Source organism: Erigeron canadensis, chromosome 2 (genome assembly GCF_010389155.1).
Source record: "Erigeron canadensis isolate Cc75 chromosome 2, C_canadensis_v1, whole genome shotgun sequence".
In the NCBI taxonomy this organism is placed as follows: Eukaryota; Viridiplantae; Streptophyta; class Magnoliopsida; order Asterales; family Asteraceae; genus Erigeron; species Erigeron canadensis.
This window is the reverse complement of record NC_057762.1, coordinates 6,347,335-6,364,209: the sequence shown is the minus strand read 5'-3', so window position 1 is coordinate 6,364,209 and position 16,875 is coordinate 6,347,335. Positions and strand designations below refer to the sequence as shown.

General features: G+C 33.8%; 2 protein-coding genes across 2 annotated transcripts; one reads left to right on the top strand and one right to left on the bottom strand.

The window, feature by feature from the left end:
• The first annotated feature begins 7,792 nt into the window (after positions 1 to 7,792).
• On the top strand, positions 7,793 to 11,924 carry LOC122588547 (serine/threonine-protein kinase STY13-like). Its single transcript, XM_043760680.1, has 6 exons — positions 7,793 to 8,314; positions 10,095 to 10,216; positions 10,424 to 10,620; positions 10,943 to 11,117; positions 11,222 to 11,356; positions 11,451 to 11,924. The coding sequence occupies exons 1-6, from the start codon at positions 7,849 to 7,851 to the stop codon at positions 11,655 to 11,657; spliced, it is 1,302 nt and encodes a 433-aa protein (XP_043616615.1). The 5' UTR covers positions 7,793 to 7,848; the 3' UTR covers positions 11,658 to 11,924.
• Positions 11,925 to 12,364: 440 nt separating this feature from the next.
• On the bottom strand, positions 12,365 to 16,387 carry LOC122588548 (putative bidirectional sugar transporter SWEET7d). The gene is made up of 6 exons (XM_043760682.1): positions 16,345 to 16,387; positions 13,450 to 13,486; positions 13,077 to 13,293; positions 12,822 to 12,983; positions 12,557 to 12,676; positions 12,365 to 12,442 (listed from the first exon to the last, which is right to left on the bottom strand). Exons 1-6 carry the CDS (start codon positions 16,385 to 16,387, stop codon positions 12,365 to 12,367), a joined length of 657 nt encoding a protein of 218 aa, XP_043616617.1.
• Positions 16,388 to 16,875: the final 488 nt, after the last annotated feature.

The following is a 16,875-nucleotide window of genomic DNA, read 5'->3' as shown; positions in this document are numbered from 1 at the left end:
TTCTTGCTAATGATAATGTCAAAACCATGCATTTATCAAATGATTCATCATTTGATTGTAAGACATCGTCCCTTTGAAGTCTTTAAATGCCTTTCTTGACAAAATTAAACAAGATGACTATGTCAAAGATAATTAGAGTCCAAGTTAAACTTGACTCTTTGCTATTGAATTATTATTTGTATAACAACGCATATAATTCAATTTTGAAGATACTTGAAGCACTTGCCAAACCAACTTGCTTCTTCTTCACATTCAACTCAGCTAGATACTTTAGCCGTATGCTCCTTTTGCCAAAAGGGTCTTTTAAGGTTTTGAGACAAACACAACTTGTTTTCTCTTACCAAAAATCTTGCCCTTAGCTTACGGTTGTTTTGCTTTCCGAACCTTTCCCCCTTGATTATAAGAACTCAGGATGTAGCAGATTTCCTTGGAAGCTCTTTCTCATACTCAATTAACATGACATGAAGTTTAGCTGTGGTTTTACTAATGCTATGCATATTACAATTGCGCATGAACTCCTAAAAAATCCCCTTTTTAGGTTCATGTCAATAGTAATATGCAGATGATAAGCATAGTTTAACCTTTCCAATTGCCCATGAGTACCTCTTCAACTAGAGTACTTGAGGACTAACCGATGTTCCATGCTCGTGTTGCAAGTCATGAAGTTGATCAACTAGGTCGAACAACTTTACTCCGGCTTGCTTTTAGTACAAAGACTTGAGTTCAGTGAGCATATCACATGGAAATGAATGCTCAAATTGCTTTTGAAGGTCGGCATTCATGCTTTCCAACATTAAACAAGCAACCTCATTGTGTCTATCATACCGAGCATTGTATGCAGCCAACTTTCAAGTTGAAGCATTCGCTCCCGGAACAACGGTGTCTGCTCATCAATGCCTTAAACCCAGTCATTGAAGTTTGGCTCCAGAAAGTCTTTTCCTTTCTAGCGTCGACCTGAAAGCCGATTGGTGTATGTTTTGAGAAGGATTTGTTGTTGCCATCTTCCAAACAGACAAAAGTTTAATTATCGATATTTTTGATAATTAATCCTTAAGAAATGTAATTTACCCTTGTTAAATTCATCTAACAAATTACTTTCACTAAGGCTAGGATCCAACTTGACATACAATCATTTCATCAGTTGATCTGCTAGAAATGACGGTATTCAAAAGGTAATCGAGAATCGACAATTGCATTCATGCAACTCCTAGAATTATGGGACTTACAAAAACACTGTAAAGGGGTATTAAGTGTTTTGTAAACATGTTTTGTCCCATCTTATGCCATGGGTTAAGGTCTCACCTCTTAACTCGTTTTAAGTCGCCCAATTAAGAACATGTAGATAGTCCACCGCTGTCTCACAACGAGTGGTAATCCACCTTGAAGAGATACAATTCACCTACGTCTCACGTAGAGCAAAAAACACTGGCAAGTGCTAAGTGGGTGGCATTGACTTAACTTTAAATGGGTAATGCATTTGATGTGAATCAAAAGTTTATGTTTGAAGACTCATGCATAATCTTCAAAACATAATATTTTAATAAAATCATTTGTATAGTTTTACAAACACAAGAGATCTCGGTAGCTCCATTTGAACGCACAAAGAAACACAAGGGCAAAGGTTTGCGATGGACGCAATTAAAAACCCGCCCTTTTAGAAGGCTAGCACACTCAGACTTATACCTCTCTTAGAGTTTGTTCAAATGGATGAGCCGGTGTATCTCAAGGTTGTAAGACTCCAATTTTATTAATGAAATCTCTATTTCGATAGTTCTTAGTCAAGTTTATTTCAAAATCCAATTTTTGCATCACCTTTATACAACTTATAAACAATACAAAAATTAATAAACTTACTAATTTCCGAACTACTTAATCAAGTAACAAGTTAAGGTAGGTCACCTAAACATGGTCACTATGGTTCATGCATATGTTTAAACCCGGATCCCCCTTCCGAAAAAGAGGACCACATGCATCAAGTTACCTTGATTGCGTAAGCCTTTAAACAAAATAACTAACAATTAGCACATAAACACATAAAACATGCTGACTGGAAATTTCCAGTAGCTTCACGACCAGTTTAAGTCTGTTTCTGGTCCGATTCAGCTTTCGACCAGAACTACAAATTTGTAGCCCTATGAGTCGACAATCTACAGTCCGAATTTGGGCTTCTAACTCATTACCAATTAAAAGATATGAATTTTTTAGTAAACTATCACAAACCAGAAAATTTACACAAAAAATTCACATTGTCACATAATTATCTAATAATTAACCCTAATTATTGGATCATCATGCTTTGCAAAAATATATCTCTATATATCCAGTAAAATCACAATTAATTTTGCATGAATTTCTTGTGATTTTACTATTATTTAACAACTTTAAATAATTAAGATACACATAATCATGCAATTCATTACATAAATCATGTCAATTCACAATTCAAAACTTGTTTGAGGGTTTCAATCGCCATTGAACAAGGTTAAAACTTTAATTAAACAAAAAACCAAATTTTTATTTAATCAAGATCCGATTTAATTAATTTAAAAAATAGAAAAAACAACCTTTTAATTATTTAACAATTATGAAATCAACCAACCCTTAAACCCCCCCTTCAAGTTTTGATCTTTGTAATTAATAGATCACATATGTGGCTCGTGATACCACTGTTAGAATAAGAGCACATAAACATATAACAATTCACGAGTACGCAGCGGAAAAGAAACGTATATGCAATACTATTAATTAACAAAGAGAGAATCTAAACGTGTAACTTAGTGCAAAGCTTCCAATATAATTATTAATAATAAGATTATTATTATTGTAGGGTTTAAAGTAAAACCCCTCTACGATCGCACACTAAACACCCCTATACCGTATGCTAGTACTCCGATCATGAACCAAACAACCCTTTGTTTAAATCGCCGAAAAACCCATGAACCGAAACTTAGATGGTTGTCGACAAAACAAACCAATGAACAATTAATGCTAACTATTAATTATTGAAGTTCCACATGGATTTTGAATAGCACAAAACCAAGAAACCTTAGATGGTTCTTGGTTCGGTTCGACCGAAAGCAAAAGGGGATAGGAGGAGAGTTTTTCTTATGTGAATGAATGAGAAAACCCTTGAATTAAGCCCTCTATTTATAGGGTTTAATTTACTTGGTGAACAAGCTAGATTAAGGCTTACAAAGCCTTATCAAAACCGGCCCCTTAGGATTCATCACCAATTTCCTTATTTAATCTTTCATTTAATTAATTAAATATAATTAACCCCTTAATATATTTAAATTAATCATTTCGTGATCTAATTAATTAATATATTACTTTAATATACTAATTAATAATATAGAGTTACCGTGTCATTTCGTGTGACCCCGTAGGTTTAAATTATTTCCGGACATGCGATTTATAATAAAATGATCACACTCCAACAGTTCCATGGGAAGGTCCATAGGGAAAGGCCAATCGCTGCGGTTTGAAGTCAGGATCTCATCCTTCTAACCGTATATAGTCCAGAAGAATCAAGCATGCATTTCCAAGAGTCATCAGAATTAGAGAGCGAAATGGAAGATAGCCGAGACAGGAGATCCTGCAGTTGATGAAACTCTGTCAAGGATGATGGAGGGCGAATCCATTTCCAGACCCATTATCAGAATCTTCCACCACCAGTACATCGATCCTTCAACAGACATCCTTTGTGTTTCTCCAGGTTGTAGAGATCAAGAAATGTCAAGCGGAGAGGGGTGTTGTCTAGCCAAGCATCAATCCAGAATCTGATAGTAGCACCATTACCAACCGTACCTGTAATCAAACACTCCAAAGCAACATCAAAAGAGCATAGGTGGGAGTTTAGACCTGCAATAGTCTTCCAAACTCCCACAAGGGTATTCTTTACGGGGTGGGTGAACAATTCCTACGAGACGAATGTAAAGCTGTAATGACACGCCCCCACAGATTGTCTCAAAATAAAACTTAAAAATAATGAGTTAAACTAACAATAATTGCTTATCAAGACCATTGCCATTTTTTTAGCAGTTATTGGTTAATTTAGTAATTTTACAAATATTTTAATACATACGTATATCTAAGTTATATGTGTCTGTTGAGTCGACAACATAAATATCACATATTATATACTTAAAATATTTCTTATATAACATTTTTGTTAATATAAATATAGATAGAAACGCAAAATAATGAAAAGTAGCGTTCCACCAGACCATTGGCCTGGTGTAACAATGGGAAATAGATTCTAATTTGGGTTGAGAATTTTAACATGTCGACATTTTATCACACTAACAAAGAAAACATATGGTTAAACTATAAATCTTAAACACAAAATTTTGATGGTGAAATATAAAACTAAAGACTTAGGTCGGGGACAAAAAATGACAGGCTAGAAATTTTTATGGTAAAATGAAAAGAGCCAAAACTTTAATACCATAAGTCTAAAAACACATAAAATATATGGTGAAATAAAAAGTGAAAATAATGATAGATCGAGAGACAAATATTAAAGAGTGGCGGTTAACGTGGAAATATTAAAGAAAACATGATTAAACTATAAATCTTAAACACAAATTTTTGATGGTAAAATATAAAACTAAAGACATAGGTGGGGGACAAAAAATGACAGGTTAGAAACTTTTATGGTAAAACGAAAAGAGCCAAAACTTTAATACCATAAGTCTAAAAACACAAAATGTATATGGTGAAATAAAAATCGAATGGTGTATCCCAACCAAAGTTTTTAGTATCTCGACCATATCGCTCCAAAATAGTGTGGGTCCCCATGTCTGTAATGACAAATCTGGTAGAGTAAAAATGGGTCCTATGCCATTAATAGTCTGGTCGGGTTATCAAAAATATGGTCAGGATACCAGGTGCCATAAAAACTGAAAATAATGATAGATCGAGAGACAAATATTAAAGAGTGTGGCGGTTAACGTGGAAATTTATATAACTTTAACATCATAAATCTTAAAAAAATACAAATTTTTGGTAGTAAACTTTCAAAGAGAAATAAAAAGCCCAATGGGCCACTTTCCTCCTTTTAAATCCTGATTTCCTATAAAGGGATTTGGTAGAAAAAAATCATAGAGAATGAAAATAGCGAGAAAGAGAATAAGTATTTGAAAAGAGAATGGATTCCGTTGTTTGGTACCCACAGAAAATGAATATATATAAAAAATAAAATTTTAAATAATAATACATTTATTAAATATAACATCTTCAAAAAAAAAAAAAATTTTTTTTTTCCATTCTCATCCATTCTCTACAAATTGTAGAGAATGGAAAGAATGGAATTGATTCCCCTTTCTCCTTTCTCATTCCCTTTTTTCGTCGCAAACAAACAAGGGAAATCTTTCTCATTCCCTTTCTCCTATTTCCATTCCATTATACCAAACACCCTCTAAGGCTATACGGTATGTTGGTAAGGAATTGATTTAGTGTTGTTTAAGTAAGATTAAACGCAGATGCTGAAAGCTTTTGTATATAAAACGCCAACTTGTACCATTGAAACCAACCAATCTATCATATTTTGTTTACTTTTTAATCCATACGGATTTTTTTTTCTAGATGTTACGCCCTCTTTTATAGTTTTATTAAACTCAGGTCTCAGGCCTGCCTATTAATCTATTATTGTTCACGTGAATTTCATTAAAACATAAGGTACTAAAATGTTTGATAGCTTCACTAATCATCTAAATCAATTTAATTGTCCGGGGGACCGGGCCAGGTATTGACCTTTCCAAGCGAGGCCATTAATAAGCAGGACCCAATTTTGTCTAGGAGTCCAATCCAAGCCTTAAAATCGTAGCAATCACACGTTCACATTCTATATGCCATTTGTTTATAGTTTTGTAGGCTATACACTATTTTCATACATGTTTTGTTTAAATTTCTTTTTTAATTTTAATTTTGTAAATATCATTACTGTACTACTATTAATATTCATATCACTATCACTTTGTTTTCTATTTAAGGAAACAAATGTTAGATTATTTTTATATATTATAGACGAGATGGGTATCCGCACAATGTAACTGCGGTGGCGGCAACAGGTGGTGATGGTGTCGGTGATGGTAACGATGTAGTTATTAATCTAAAAGTAATTGATGTAAATGGTAGTGTAATTATTTTATGGTTAAGGAATTGTATCTTATAAGGAATGTATCTTTTATAAATAATTATATTAAGAGTATGATAGAGATATTATATGAAAATATTTAAATTAATAAATAAAGGAGATAAATAGTTTGGATAAATATGGTTGTAAATTATTTTAGGGATATATTGGGTAGATTTAGTGTGTAAGTTATGAATGTGTTGAAAATTAAAGGTATTTTGGATATTTAAATGTAGAGAGTTGAAAAAAAAATGATGATAGTTTGTTTTATAATAAAGTATAAATTATTACTATAAATATTGTTATTGACTATTTAATAAGTAATAACTTTCTTTTAATCGTATTTCCAGATCAAGTTTCACAAAGAAACCCATTTTCAAAAAAAAAAAAAAACAACTCATGTCTTCATTGTTGATAGCAATTTGTTCAAAATAAAATTTAAACTCAAGTCTAGAAAGTCTTAGGGGTGCTTGGTTCACAAGAAGGAAAGGGTAAGGGAAAAGGAAAATGAATACTATCATTATAAAGTGGAGTATTATAATATTATTAAAAAAAATAAAACATAAAGCACCTATCTGCATCTACTTTAACTTTATTGCCCTCACCTCATCTTCTTTCCCTCTCTCTAATAATATACATATTTTCAACCACCACCACCCACCGGAGTTGTCTTCGGCCACCATCAACATATCTCATCTCCCTCTTCTCTCTCTAATAATACATATCTTTAACAACCACCACCACCCACCGGAAGTCGTCTCCAATCACCATCACCCTATCCCCTCAAGTCGATACATACATATGTATATACATATAGACGGCATGACAGAAACATATATACATATATATCACGTCCAAGGAGCGGTGGTGGTTCTTGTTTCAGAAGGATGTCGGATGGTGGATTTTGGTGGTGGCGGCTGACGGATGGCGTTTAGTGGAGGTGAAGTCCGAAGGTGATGTCTTCGACCACTATACACACACACACACACACACGTATACATATGTTTTTGAGTGGTGGAGGCGATGGAGGCTGTCGAAGGTGATGTCAGATGGATGGCTGCCGGAGTGATGTCGGATGACGGTGGCTGCCGGAGGTGATGTCGGGTGGCAGTGGCCAGTGGTGGATTCCAGCAAGTCCGGCTAGAAAAAGGAGAAAGAAAGGATGAAGAAGAAATTTGTGAGTAATCATTACCTTACCCCTCAATTTATTAGGTAATGCTTCATTACCCATTTCTAAGCATTGATTACCTTTGCTTAATTCAACCAAGCATGTGTTTTCATTGCCTTTCCCATTCCTTACCCCCAAAACCCCCCTTCAATATGTATTAATTGACTACTATTGTATTTGTGTTGATATTATTATTGTTGCAATTTTTCACTTGTATAAGTCTTATCGGTTTAAAGGTGTATTTTTTTTTAATGGGCCTGACCTTAGTACATTGGATTGTCCTATATTTGTATATCAATTGTAACAGCTTAAAAAACATCATATTTCTTAAGTATATATATATTTTTTTTACTACTTAATTAAACTTCAAGTATTTCAAAGTCGGGCCACCAATATGCGGACAAGTGTCCTCATCCCATGAATGTGCATGCATATGCTATTATGCCTTCCCCTTTCTCTCATATATTTCATGAAAGAAAAGCCAACTCCAAACAATAAAGTAGTTTTTCTTCACACACTTCATTTTCACATACATCAATAATCTATGCATAATTTGCATAAAAATCAGTGTTCCCCCAACACGGAAATGGAGGGACACGAGCACATCAAAAACGGCTTCTTGAGGGCGGATCAGATCGATCTCAAGAGCTTAGACGAACAACTACAAAGGCATCTTAACACCAACACATCTTCTGCTACATCTATTAGAAGAGCAAGAAGTTTCGAAAAAAACACTAACATTAATCTCAATATTAGTGGCATAAACTTCAATAACAACCCGCCGTCGTATAATCAACAAAAATCACATGATCATCATGAACAAAATCACCATGGAGTTGGAGTAGAAACTCATCACATGATCCCTAGGTTGAGGATTGATACAAATGTTAATAATAGACAAAGGCAAGATTGGGAGATCGATCCTTCTAAGCTTATTATTAAATCTGTAATAGCTCGTGGCTCCTTTGGCACCGTTCATCGTGGTGTTTATGATGGTCTTGATGTTGCAGGTATGTATCAATTCTCATACATGTAGTGGTTTCTGTTTATTCAGCTATACATAAATAATAATTAATCAGATGGTCATCCATTTGATAGAGGCTTTTGTCTTTTGAGGAGAAGACCAAGGTGACACTATTTTTCGGTTTTTATTATAGTATAGGAATATAGTATATTTTGACGTTCAAAACAGAAAAATAATTACTAATCGGTTTAATTATCAAGCTAAAGATAAGAGAAAGTAATCAATCATTTCCTGTGCATTGTGTCATTCATATATAAAACAGTTCCACATGTGCTCATCAAAGACAATCTTCACTCGATCTTAGTTTTTTTTTTTTTTTTTTCCGCTTAGCGATAGATGAGATTTTTAAGAAAATTTTTCATAGAAATGTTTAATTACCAAGATCCTTTGTACAAGACTTTTCTCGCGATACTTATATTCTTTTCCATACGCTTCCCCATATATGTTTAATTAAATTTGTTTAAGTCACATTAATTTGGTAAAGTCCATATATCATGTCATTAAAGTTATGTGTAGACTTTAATTTAGTACCAAAAGCCCAACTCACGTGAAGGACCTGATCTATACATACAGTTGGTTACTTTAACTTCATTGAGTTGCCACTTAAAGTTAACCTTTTTAATTCTATTAGTATCATCTACATAGATCATGTGGTTTTGAGATAAGTTTGAGCTTGACATGTGAAATTTTTGTGAAGGAGAGTTAAAGGTGTATCTCTTTTTATCGCAACTATAATCAAAGAAAAAGAACGGTAAAATAGACATCTAAGGCTATTACACACTATTTCTATCATGTGATCACTAAATTTTTTTTTTTAATTGTTCACACTTTGTTATAAAAAATGTGAAAAAATTTATGAGTTTAATCAGATATAAAAATGTATAGAAAAAAATTACATTTATAAGTGTGAATAAATTTAAATGTTATAATTTTTTCACACTTATAAGTGTGTAAACAAAATGTTAACACTTAAGAATGTGAACAATTGTCAAATATTTTCATACCTAAAAGTGTGAAAGTCAATTTATAACACATGATTTATCCATACCCATTATGTGTGAAGAAAATAAGTGTTACAAATTAACTTTCATACTCTAAAGTGTGAACAATTGATATATTTTACACACTTGAAAGTGTGAACTTTCTTTTTAACATGTATAAGTGTGTAAATATTGTGATTTTTTAAATTTGTTCACACTTTGAAATATAAATTATTTCTACACACGTTTAAATGTAGATAAATTAACAAAATTTTTCACCTATTTTAAAGGTATGATAAAACAAGTGTGAGGAAATGAAATATTTGTTGTAGTGGATAATGATAAAGGAAAAATAACCATATGTAGGAAAAGACGGGTCATATAGTACGGTCAAAATGGTTGAACACTCGGTAAAATCGACTAGCTAGGGTCATAAGGACTGAAAGAGTACCGGTCAAAATGGATATGGTTTTAGTTTAGTTGAATAAGGGTCGATCCCATACGAACAGTTTCTGGTTATTAACCCATTTAGACAGATTCAAGATTTAGTTAACTTTTTGAAAGTTACTTAATTGATCCAACCCAAATCGATCAATTTGTAGCAAAAGCATATGTGGATCTGATATTGGATTTGAAACCACCAAGGATGGACTCATAGACCTAACAAACCTGATCAAATCGTTGATCATCTTATGATAATAGAACATATTTCAACAAAAAAATGTCATATCTGCCAAAAGGTTAAACACTAATATACGGTCTAAATTCTTCTTTATGTATGTTCAGTAAAACTTCTTGATTGGGGTGAAGAGGGGCACAGGACAGATGCTGAAATAGCTTCACTTAGAGCCGCTTTTACCCAAGAAGTCGTTGTATGGTATAAACTTGACCATCCCAATGTGACTAAGGTAATCGTTCTTAATTATTCATCAAGGCGCGACTCTTGTTCTTATGCACATAATAAAAACTTTAGACTGCATTAGATTGAATTTAAAAAGCCAAATACTTAGAGAAAGTCCTATTTTAGTTTGTTTGATTTACAAGGAAATTATGCCACACTTAGTTTTGTCATCTGAGTTTATTGTTAAACCCCTTATGTTATTTCTCTTTGGTAGTTCATAGGGGCTACAATGGGTACATCAGAACTCAATATACAGGGAGATGGTGGTCATTTTGGCGTGCCACGTAATTCATGTTGTGTAGTCGTGGAATACCTTCCTGGCGGAGCTTTGAAATCTTTCCTCATAAAAAACCGAAGGAAGAAGTTGGCTTTTAAAGTTGTTATGCAACTGGCACTTGATCTTGCGAGAGGGTATGCATCCATCACTTTTGTGACAAGATGTTTTATATAAAATTTCACATTTAACTTTTAATCATCTGGGAGCCCAGCTTTTCATAGTCTTAATGACAATGTTTATGTCGAGTAGAGGGACAATTCTGTTTCTGATGAATTAACTTAGAATTATAAATGGGCTGATTAAAGTTATACTGTAATGGGTAAAAATTTACCTAGCTAAAGAGTCGGATGGGTTGAATGAGTCAAACGGGTCAAAAGGTATATATTCTAACAGCCTTCCAAAACCAGCCTATTTTGGGACTTCTGAAGCGAAGTATGGTTTTTACATAATTTTCAGGTTGAATTATCTTCATACTAAAAAGATTGTCCACAGAGATGTGAAGACAGAAAATATGCTTTTGGACAAGTCCCGAACCTTAAAGATTGCAGACTTTGGGGTTGCACGTGTAGAGGCATCAAACCCGAATGACATGACTGGTGAAACTGGCACACTTGGTTACATGGCACCAGAGGTATTTACTATTTATTCAATATGCGATTCTTAATTTAATTTTCCAGCTTGTAAGTTATGATTAACCATTTGTTTGAACGAATTCTGTGATGAACACGGAGACAGGTTCTTAACGGGAGTGCATATAACAGGAAATGTGATGTATATAGTTTTGGGATTTGTCTATGGGAAATATATTGTTGTGACATGCCTTATCCCGATCTTAGTTTCTCAGAAGTGACTTCGGCTGTTGTCCGCCAGGTATGCCTATGTATATCTCACCAAGGCTGCACAAAAGAGTAGTCAAATTATAAAATTTTTTTTATCTCTAACCAAATTTATTGGGTAATTACAGAATTTGAGGCCAGAGATACCTCGGTGTTGTCCAAACTCGCTTGCGACTGTTATGAAAAGATGTTGGGATGCAAATCCAGACAAGAGGCCAGAGATGGACGAGGTGGTGGCGATGTTGGAGGCCATTGATACTTCAAAGGGTGGAGGAATGATACCCGGAGATCAACAACAAGGATGTTTTTGCTTTAATCGGACTAGGGGTCCTTAAAGAGATAGTTTCATCATCTCTGTTTCTCAATCGCAATCAAATAGCGCGCGGTCGTCAATCAACAACTTTTCAACTTCTTCAAGTGTTTGTAGAGTACGTACAATTATTAGATGGACATACTTAAGATGTTTGTATAGTATAAGTATCAAATATTCAAGTAATATATGCACATCAGGAGTTGTTATAGTGGTTTAACTGTTTAAGCCTTGCATGTTACATTCAAAGATAAAATGCTTTTGTAATATATGGTTAAGAAGAGTTTGGCATCTTTAATTATGTATCTATGTAATGTTCTCTGGTATATAACTAAGTTCTCTCGTATATATAAAGCTTGTTTAAAACCTTAATTAATTAGCATGAGAACATGATAAAGAAATTTAAAATACTTTCCATCCATTCGAATTGAATGCCATGTTCAAAAACCATAGCAAAATTCCAACTTAAAAAAAAAAAGACATAAAAAATATCAAACCTAATAAAAACAATCTAAAAAGTAAGGCCCTAGCTTGTACTTAGAAATCTAAAACAATGTTAAAACTTCCATATTGCTTAAAATTATAAAACAATGAATCTAAAAACAAGCTAACTAAAATCAAAAGGCAATGATTTAGTAGCTAGGCTCCTCGCATGGTCGATCAGGCGTTATGTACTGGAGATCTCTATTTTTTCGAGTTGTACCTCCGCAGCAACCGACTTTTCGCTCTTCTTTATGGAGTTGTTTTGAAGTAACATGCATATAAGATGAGCTGCATAAGTCCAAGAATTGCCCCAGCACCATTTGCAACCTAAATGAATTAAAACAATGTACAATTAATACTACTGTAAAAAAAAGAACAGATATATCGGATGTTATTAACTGATTCATGGATGAATATTAAGTTTATGTTAATATTACGTACCAGGATGTACAAATCCAATTTGAGAAGAGCGTAAGTTGTCCAGCAGACACCATTCAAGAAACTCGCCAGAGAAAGCGTAAATGGCATGAATTCAACACTCTTTGTTTTCACCACTTGAAGCTGTTTTTTTTTTTTAAACAAAACATGAAATAATTAAATTAGCAATAGTGTTGAATTCCAAATAAGAATTAGTAAGATTATTGATTTCATTAGAGGAATTAAAAAAAAAAAAGAAGATAAGATTGAAAGAAGAATAGTCACGTACCATGATGGTTAGAGGAGCACCGTACATGACAATACCAAATATCACACAACAAATCCCCACAAACATGGATCGAGATTCATGGGTGTGGAAAACAGCCAAGTCGATAGCTGCTAATCCTCCAACGAAGATAAACTCGGCAAGTATCCAAAGACAGATCTTCTTCTGTTAAGAATGCACCAAAATTAAAAGAACATGTATTAACAATAAGCTAGAATGTCAAAAATCATACATATATTGGAGGTACATCGATCATACCTTATGTGTGCTATTGCCGTGTGTCCAAAAGATAATGAGATAGATGATCTCTATAGCTAAACCAATGGCATTAATAGTAATGACAAGAAGGCTGTTTGGATGATTGAATGGTAAGCCATAGAAAACCCATAGCATACAATTTATGAAACATGCTAAATATGGGTCTGGTTTGAACTCCTCCACTGACTTGTTTTTGATGATTCTCCAAAAGGTAGGCCTATATATATCCAAAATTAATCACCACCCATTAGTTAAGATCATATTAATTATCATACTTAACAAACCAAGCAATTAATTAACATAAAGCTATAAGAAATATATATATATATATATATTAAAAGGCTATATAGCTAGAATTAAGTTAAAAACTTACACTGGTGAGAGGAACAAACCAAAAGATATCACATTCCCTGCATATCGAGACCAAGAAATTGGATAAAAACAAGTTAGTCTTGATAACAAATCATTCTATTAAGTTACTAGCTAGTGTGACGAAAAACAAATTAAACATGTAACATGTTTGTTTAACAACTTAAAAAGGATGAACTAATTAAAGCAAGTTGAGTAAACTACTAATTAACACATTGAAAAACAACTTAAAAAGGAAGAGCAGTAAAGAATTTAAATCGCATGATCTCTATCAGTTTCAACAGAATTCATTATTATTCATCTAATCTAATTAACTCGATCAAATAATGAAATCAACACAAGCAATGCCAGATTGAAATCATAAACATATATATATATATATATATATATAACAATCAACTTAAACATAAAAAACAAGTTTAAGATAGCATGTGTTTTAATCGATCGATCAATCAATATTGAAACAAGAAAGAAATAAGTTTATTATGTTGTCCCTTCCAGATCATCTCGGGCTCGAATCAAACATGTTTAATGAACAAAACTTACACACACAAACTCACACTTTGTATATAATGAATTCTGTTATGTTTTACAATGCATAGACACTTGTATATATAGACATATTTCCTAACCATTGTGATTCTTCACGAAAGGTCACAACTTTCCATACATAACTACCATCGTGACTTTTCCTAAAAGTCACACCTTTCCATAAATAACTTCCTGTAACCGAAACTACCATTCGGTTAATAACTTTATTATTGACATACTAGACCCCTTAACTTATAAACATTACAAACACGACTCTAAATACACAAACTAATTACACAACGACTCATAAACATGGATTAATGAATTACTATCCAACACTCCCCCTTAATTTATTAATCCATGCCTTCAACGTCTTCATATCTTCAACTCGGTCATCTTTATCTTGTAACGGGTCTTGGTCACGTCTTCGTCTTTAAATAAATATCAATCAGGCCACTAGCCTTTATTCCCTTTCGAGCCCATTTTTCCAATTTGAACCAAAGTCCCAAAAACTTTATTCTTGTTTTATTATTTATGCCCTTTTAAAATATTTTGGCCTACAAAACAATTTGCACGCCACTTCCTACTGGTCCCTTTTTTCTTCTGGTCTTCGAATAACAACATGGTGAGGGAAAATAAATTCCCTATTCTTTCTTCTGGTCTTCTTTCTCTTGTATTGCTACAACCGGCCTCTTCTTTTTGGGTTCACCATTGGCAGTATCACCAGTAGGCTTCTATCTCTCCATTTTTCCTTCTTTCTGGTCTTCGGTGTTCTTGATGCCAACAATAATATCACAACAATGGCCGGTGGTGGTCTGGTTTTTCTGAACGGTCAACACCGGTGGTTGGTGGTTGTTTCTTCCTTTATGAGCCGACGATTATTCTCCTCCGCTACACGCGGCGGCAGTTTCTCTTTCGTCTCACAAAACGGTACATCTCCAGGTCTCCTTGTCTTTTACTTTCTCTTAATCTTGTTTCTGCAAGTTTATTATTTCTCCATTAGTTTGTTCTTCTCTTGTAATTAATTTTTGATCCCCAGTTTTTGAATCAATCTTTATCTTAATTAATCTCATAAACGGGTTCGTCTTCTCTTTTTACTTAACGACGTGGCGGTTTCTCCTTCGCCCAACCAGTATGCCTCTTTCTCTTCAAATTCTCGTCCCTCACTTGAACGAAATAACAATACTAACCTATTCTTGTTTCACAACACTTGAACGCACGACGCGTTCTTCTTATTCTTCACATTCTTTGATTCGATCTTGACTTGATCGAACCGTGTCTCTACTTTGAATCGATTCACAGTAAACCGAATCCGTCTCTTTTGTTAATTGATTCCCTGAATCAATTTCTTCTTGGTCTCTCTCTGATTTCGCTTATTCTCTTGATTGGTTTCCTGAATCAATCGGTTCTTTTTCTGTCCCTAAATCGTCGGTCTTCTTTTGATTGATTCCCTGAATCAATCGGTTCTCTTTCTCTGAACGATTCCTCTCAATTGTTGGTCTCTGGTTTCTCTAACCAATTCCGACCGGGCTGCTCACGGTCATTCTTCTCTTTATTGATTCCCTAAATCAATTTCTCTTTATTGATCGTCACTTGATCAACTCTTCTCTGGACGATTCCCTGAACCGTCTATCAATTTGATGCTACTGATCAAATTGTTCTTCTCTTGATTGATTTCTCTAAATCAATCTGTCTTTATTGATCATCTCTTGATCAATTCTTCTTTCTATAACAATTCCTCTGAATTGTCTGTCAATTTGATGCTACTCGTCAAATTGTTCGTCTTTCTTGATTGATTCCTCTGAATCAACCTCTCACTATTGATCTTCTCTTGATCAATTTCTTGCAGAAACGATTCCTATGAATCTATATATGTCCCTCATAATCTGATTCGTTCTTGCACCCTTGCAAAACGAATCTCCCTTGTTTGATTCAAGCCCCTGACACTCTGATACCACTGATGTCCCATCCGGATCATCTCGGGCTCGAATCAAACATGTCTAATGTACAAAACTCACACACACAAACTCACACTTTGTATATAATGAATTCTGTTATGTTTTACAATGCATAGACACTTGTATATATAGACATATCTCCTAACCATTGTGACTCTTCACGAAAGGTCACAACTTTCCATACACAACTACCATCGTGACTTTTCCTAAAAGTCACACCCTTCCATAAATAACTTCCTGTAACCGAAACTACCATTCGGTCAATAACTTTATTATTGACATACTAGACCCCTTAACTTATAAACATTACAAAGACGACTCTAAATACACAAACTAATTACACAACGACTCAAACATGGATTAATGAATTACTATCCAACATATTAGAAGAGAAGTTCAAAGATAAATACCGATAATGCCGACCACATTACGAATTTGCATGACACTCATCATCGTAACTGATCGATGAAGAGAGCTTGCTAGCGAACGAATTGAAGAGTAATTATGTTATTATTCTGAGTTTCTGACGTACGTTAATGCTAATATTGTATTGTGTTTTATCGAATATATGAATTTGCTTAATGAAGGTGTGTGTATTTATAGACGATGTATTAGAATATGCATGTGAGTTGATCGTTGTTGTTAATTAGTCTCCTGGTAGTAATAGGATAAGATACATAGTAGAGTCACTTATATTAACTCTGATCTTTTTGTATAATTTAATTAATTAAAATAACCAAGATAAGTTAAAGAAGATAAAATTAATGTGAAATTTGGCAAGTCGACTACTCTTGGTTGATTCGGATACGAAGACCTTTTCACGAAAAAGACGGGAGTCCGACATTATGGATTAGCTATTTGTGAATTTTATTTGGATTAAATTATATATGATGATGTAACGTAACGTATTACAAAAATATAATAAACGAGAGCAAGTACCC

Bases quoted from the DNA above. Each gene is read 5' to 3' on its own strand.
- LOC122588548 (XM_043760682.1), bottom strand. From the start codon at position 16,387: ATGATGAGTGTCATGCAAATTCGTAATGTGGTCGGCATTATCG. The intron at 12,677-12,821 runs GTACGTGACTAT...AAAAAAAAACAG, and splicing joins GTGCTCCTCTAACCATCATG to CTTCAAGTGGTGAAAACAAA. The intron at 12,443-12,556 runs GTACGTAATATT...TAATTCATTTAG, and splicing joins AATTGGATTTGTACATCCTG to GTTGCAAATGGTGCTGGGGC.
- LOC122588547 (XM_043760680.1), top strand. From the start codon at position 7,849: ATGCATAATTTGCATAAAAATCAGTGTTCCCCCAACACGGAAATGGAG. The intron at 10,217-10,423 runs GTAATCGTTCTT...TCTCTTTGGTAG, and splicing joins ACCATCCCAATGTGACTAAG to TTCATAGGGGCTACAATGGG. The intron at 11,118-11,221 runs GTATTTACTATT...ACACGGAGACAG, and splicing joins TTGGTTACATGGCACCAGAG to GTTCTTAACGGGAGTGCATA.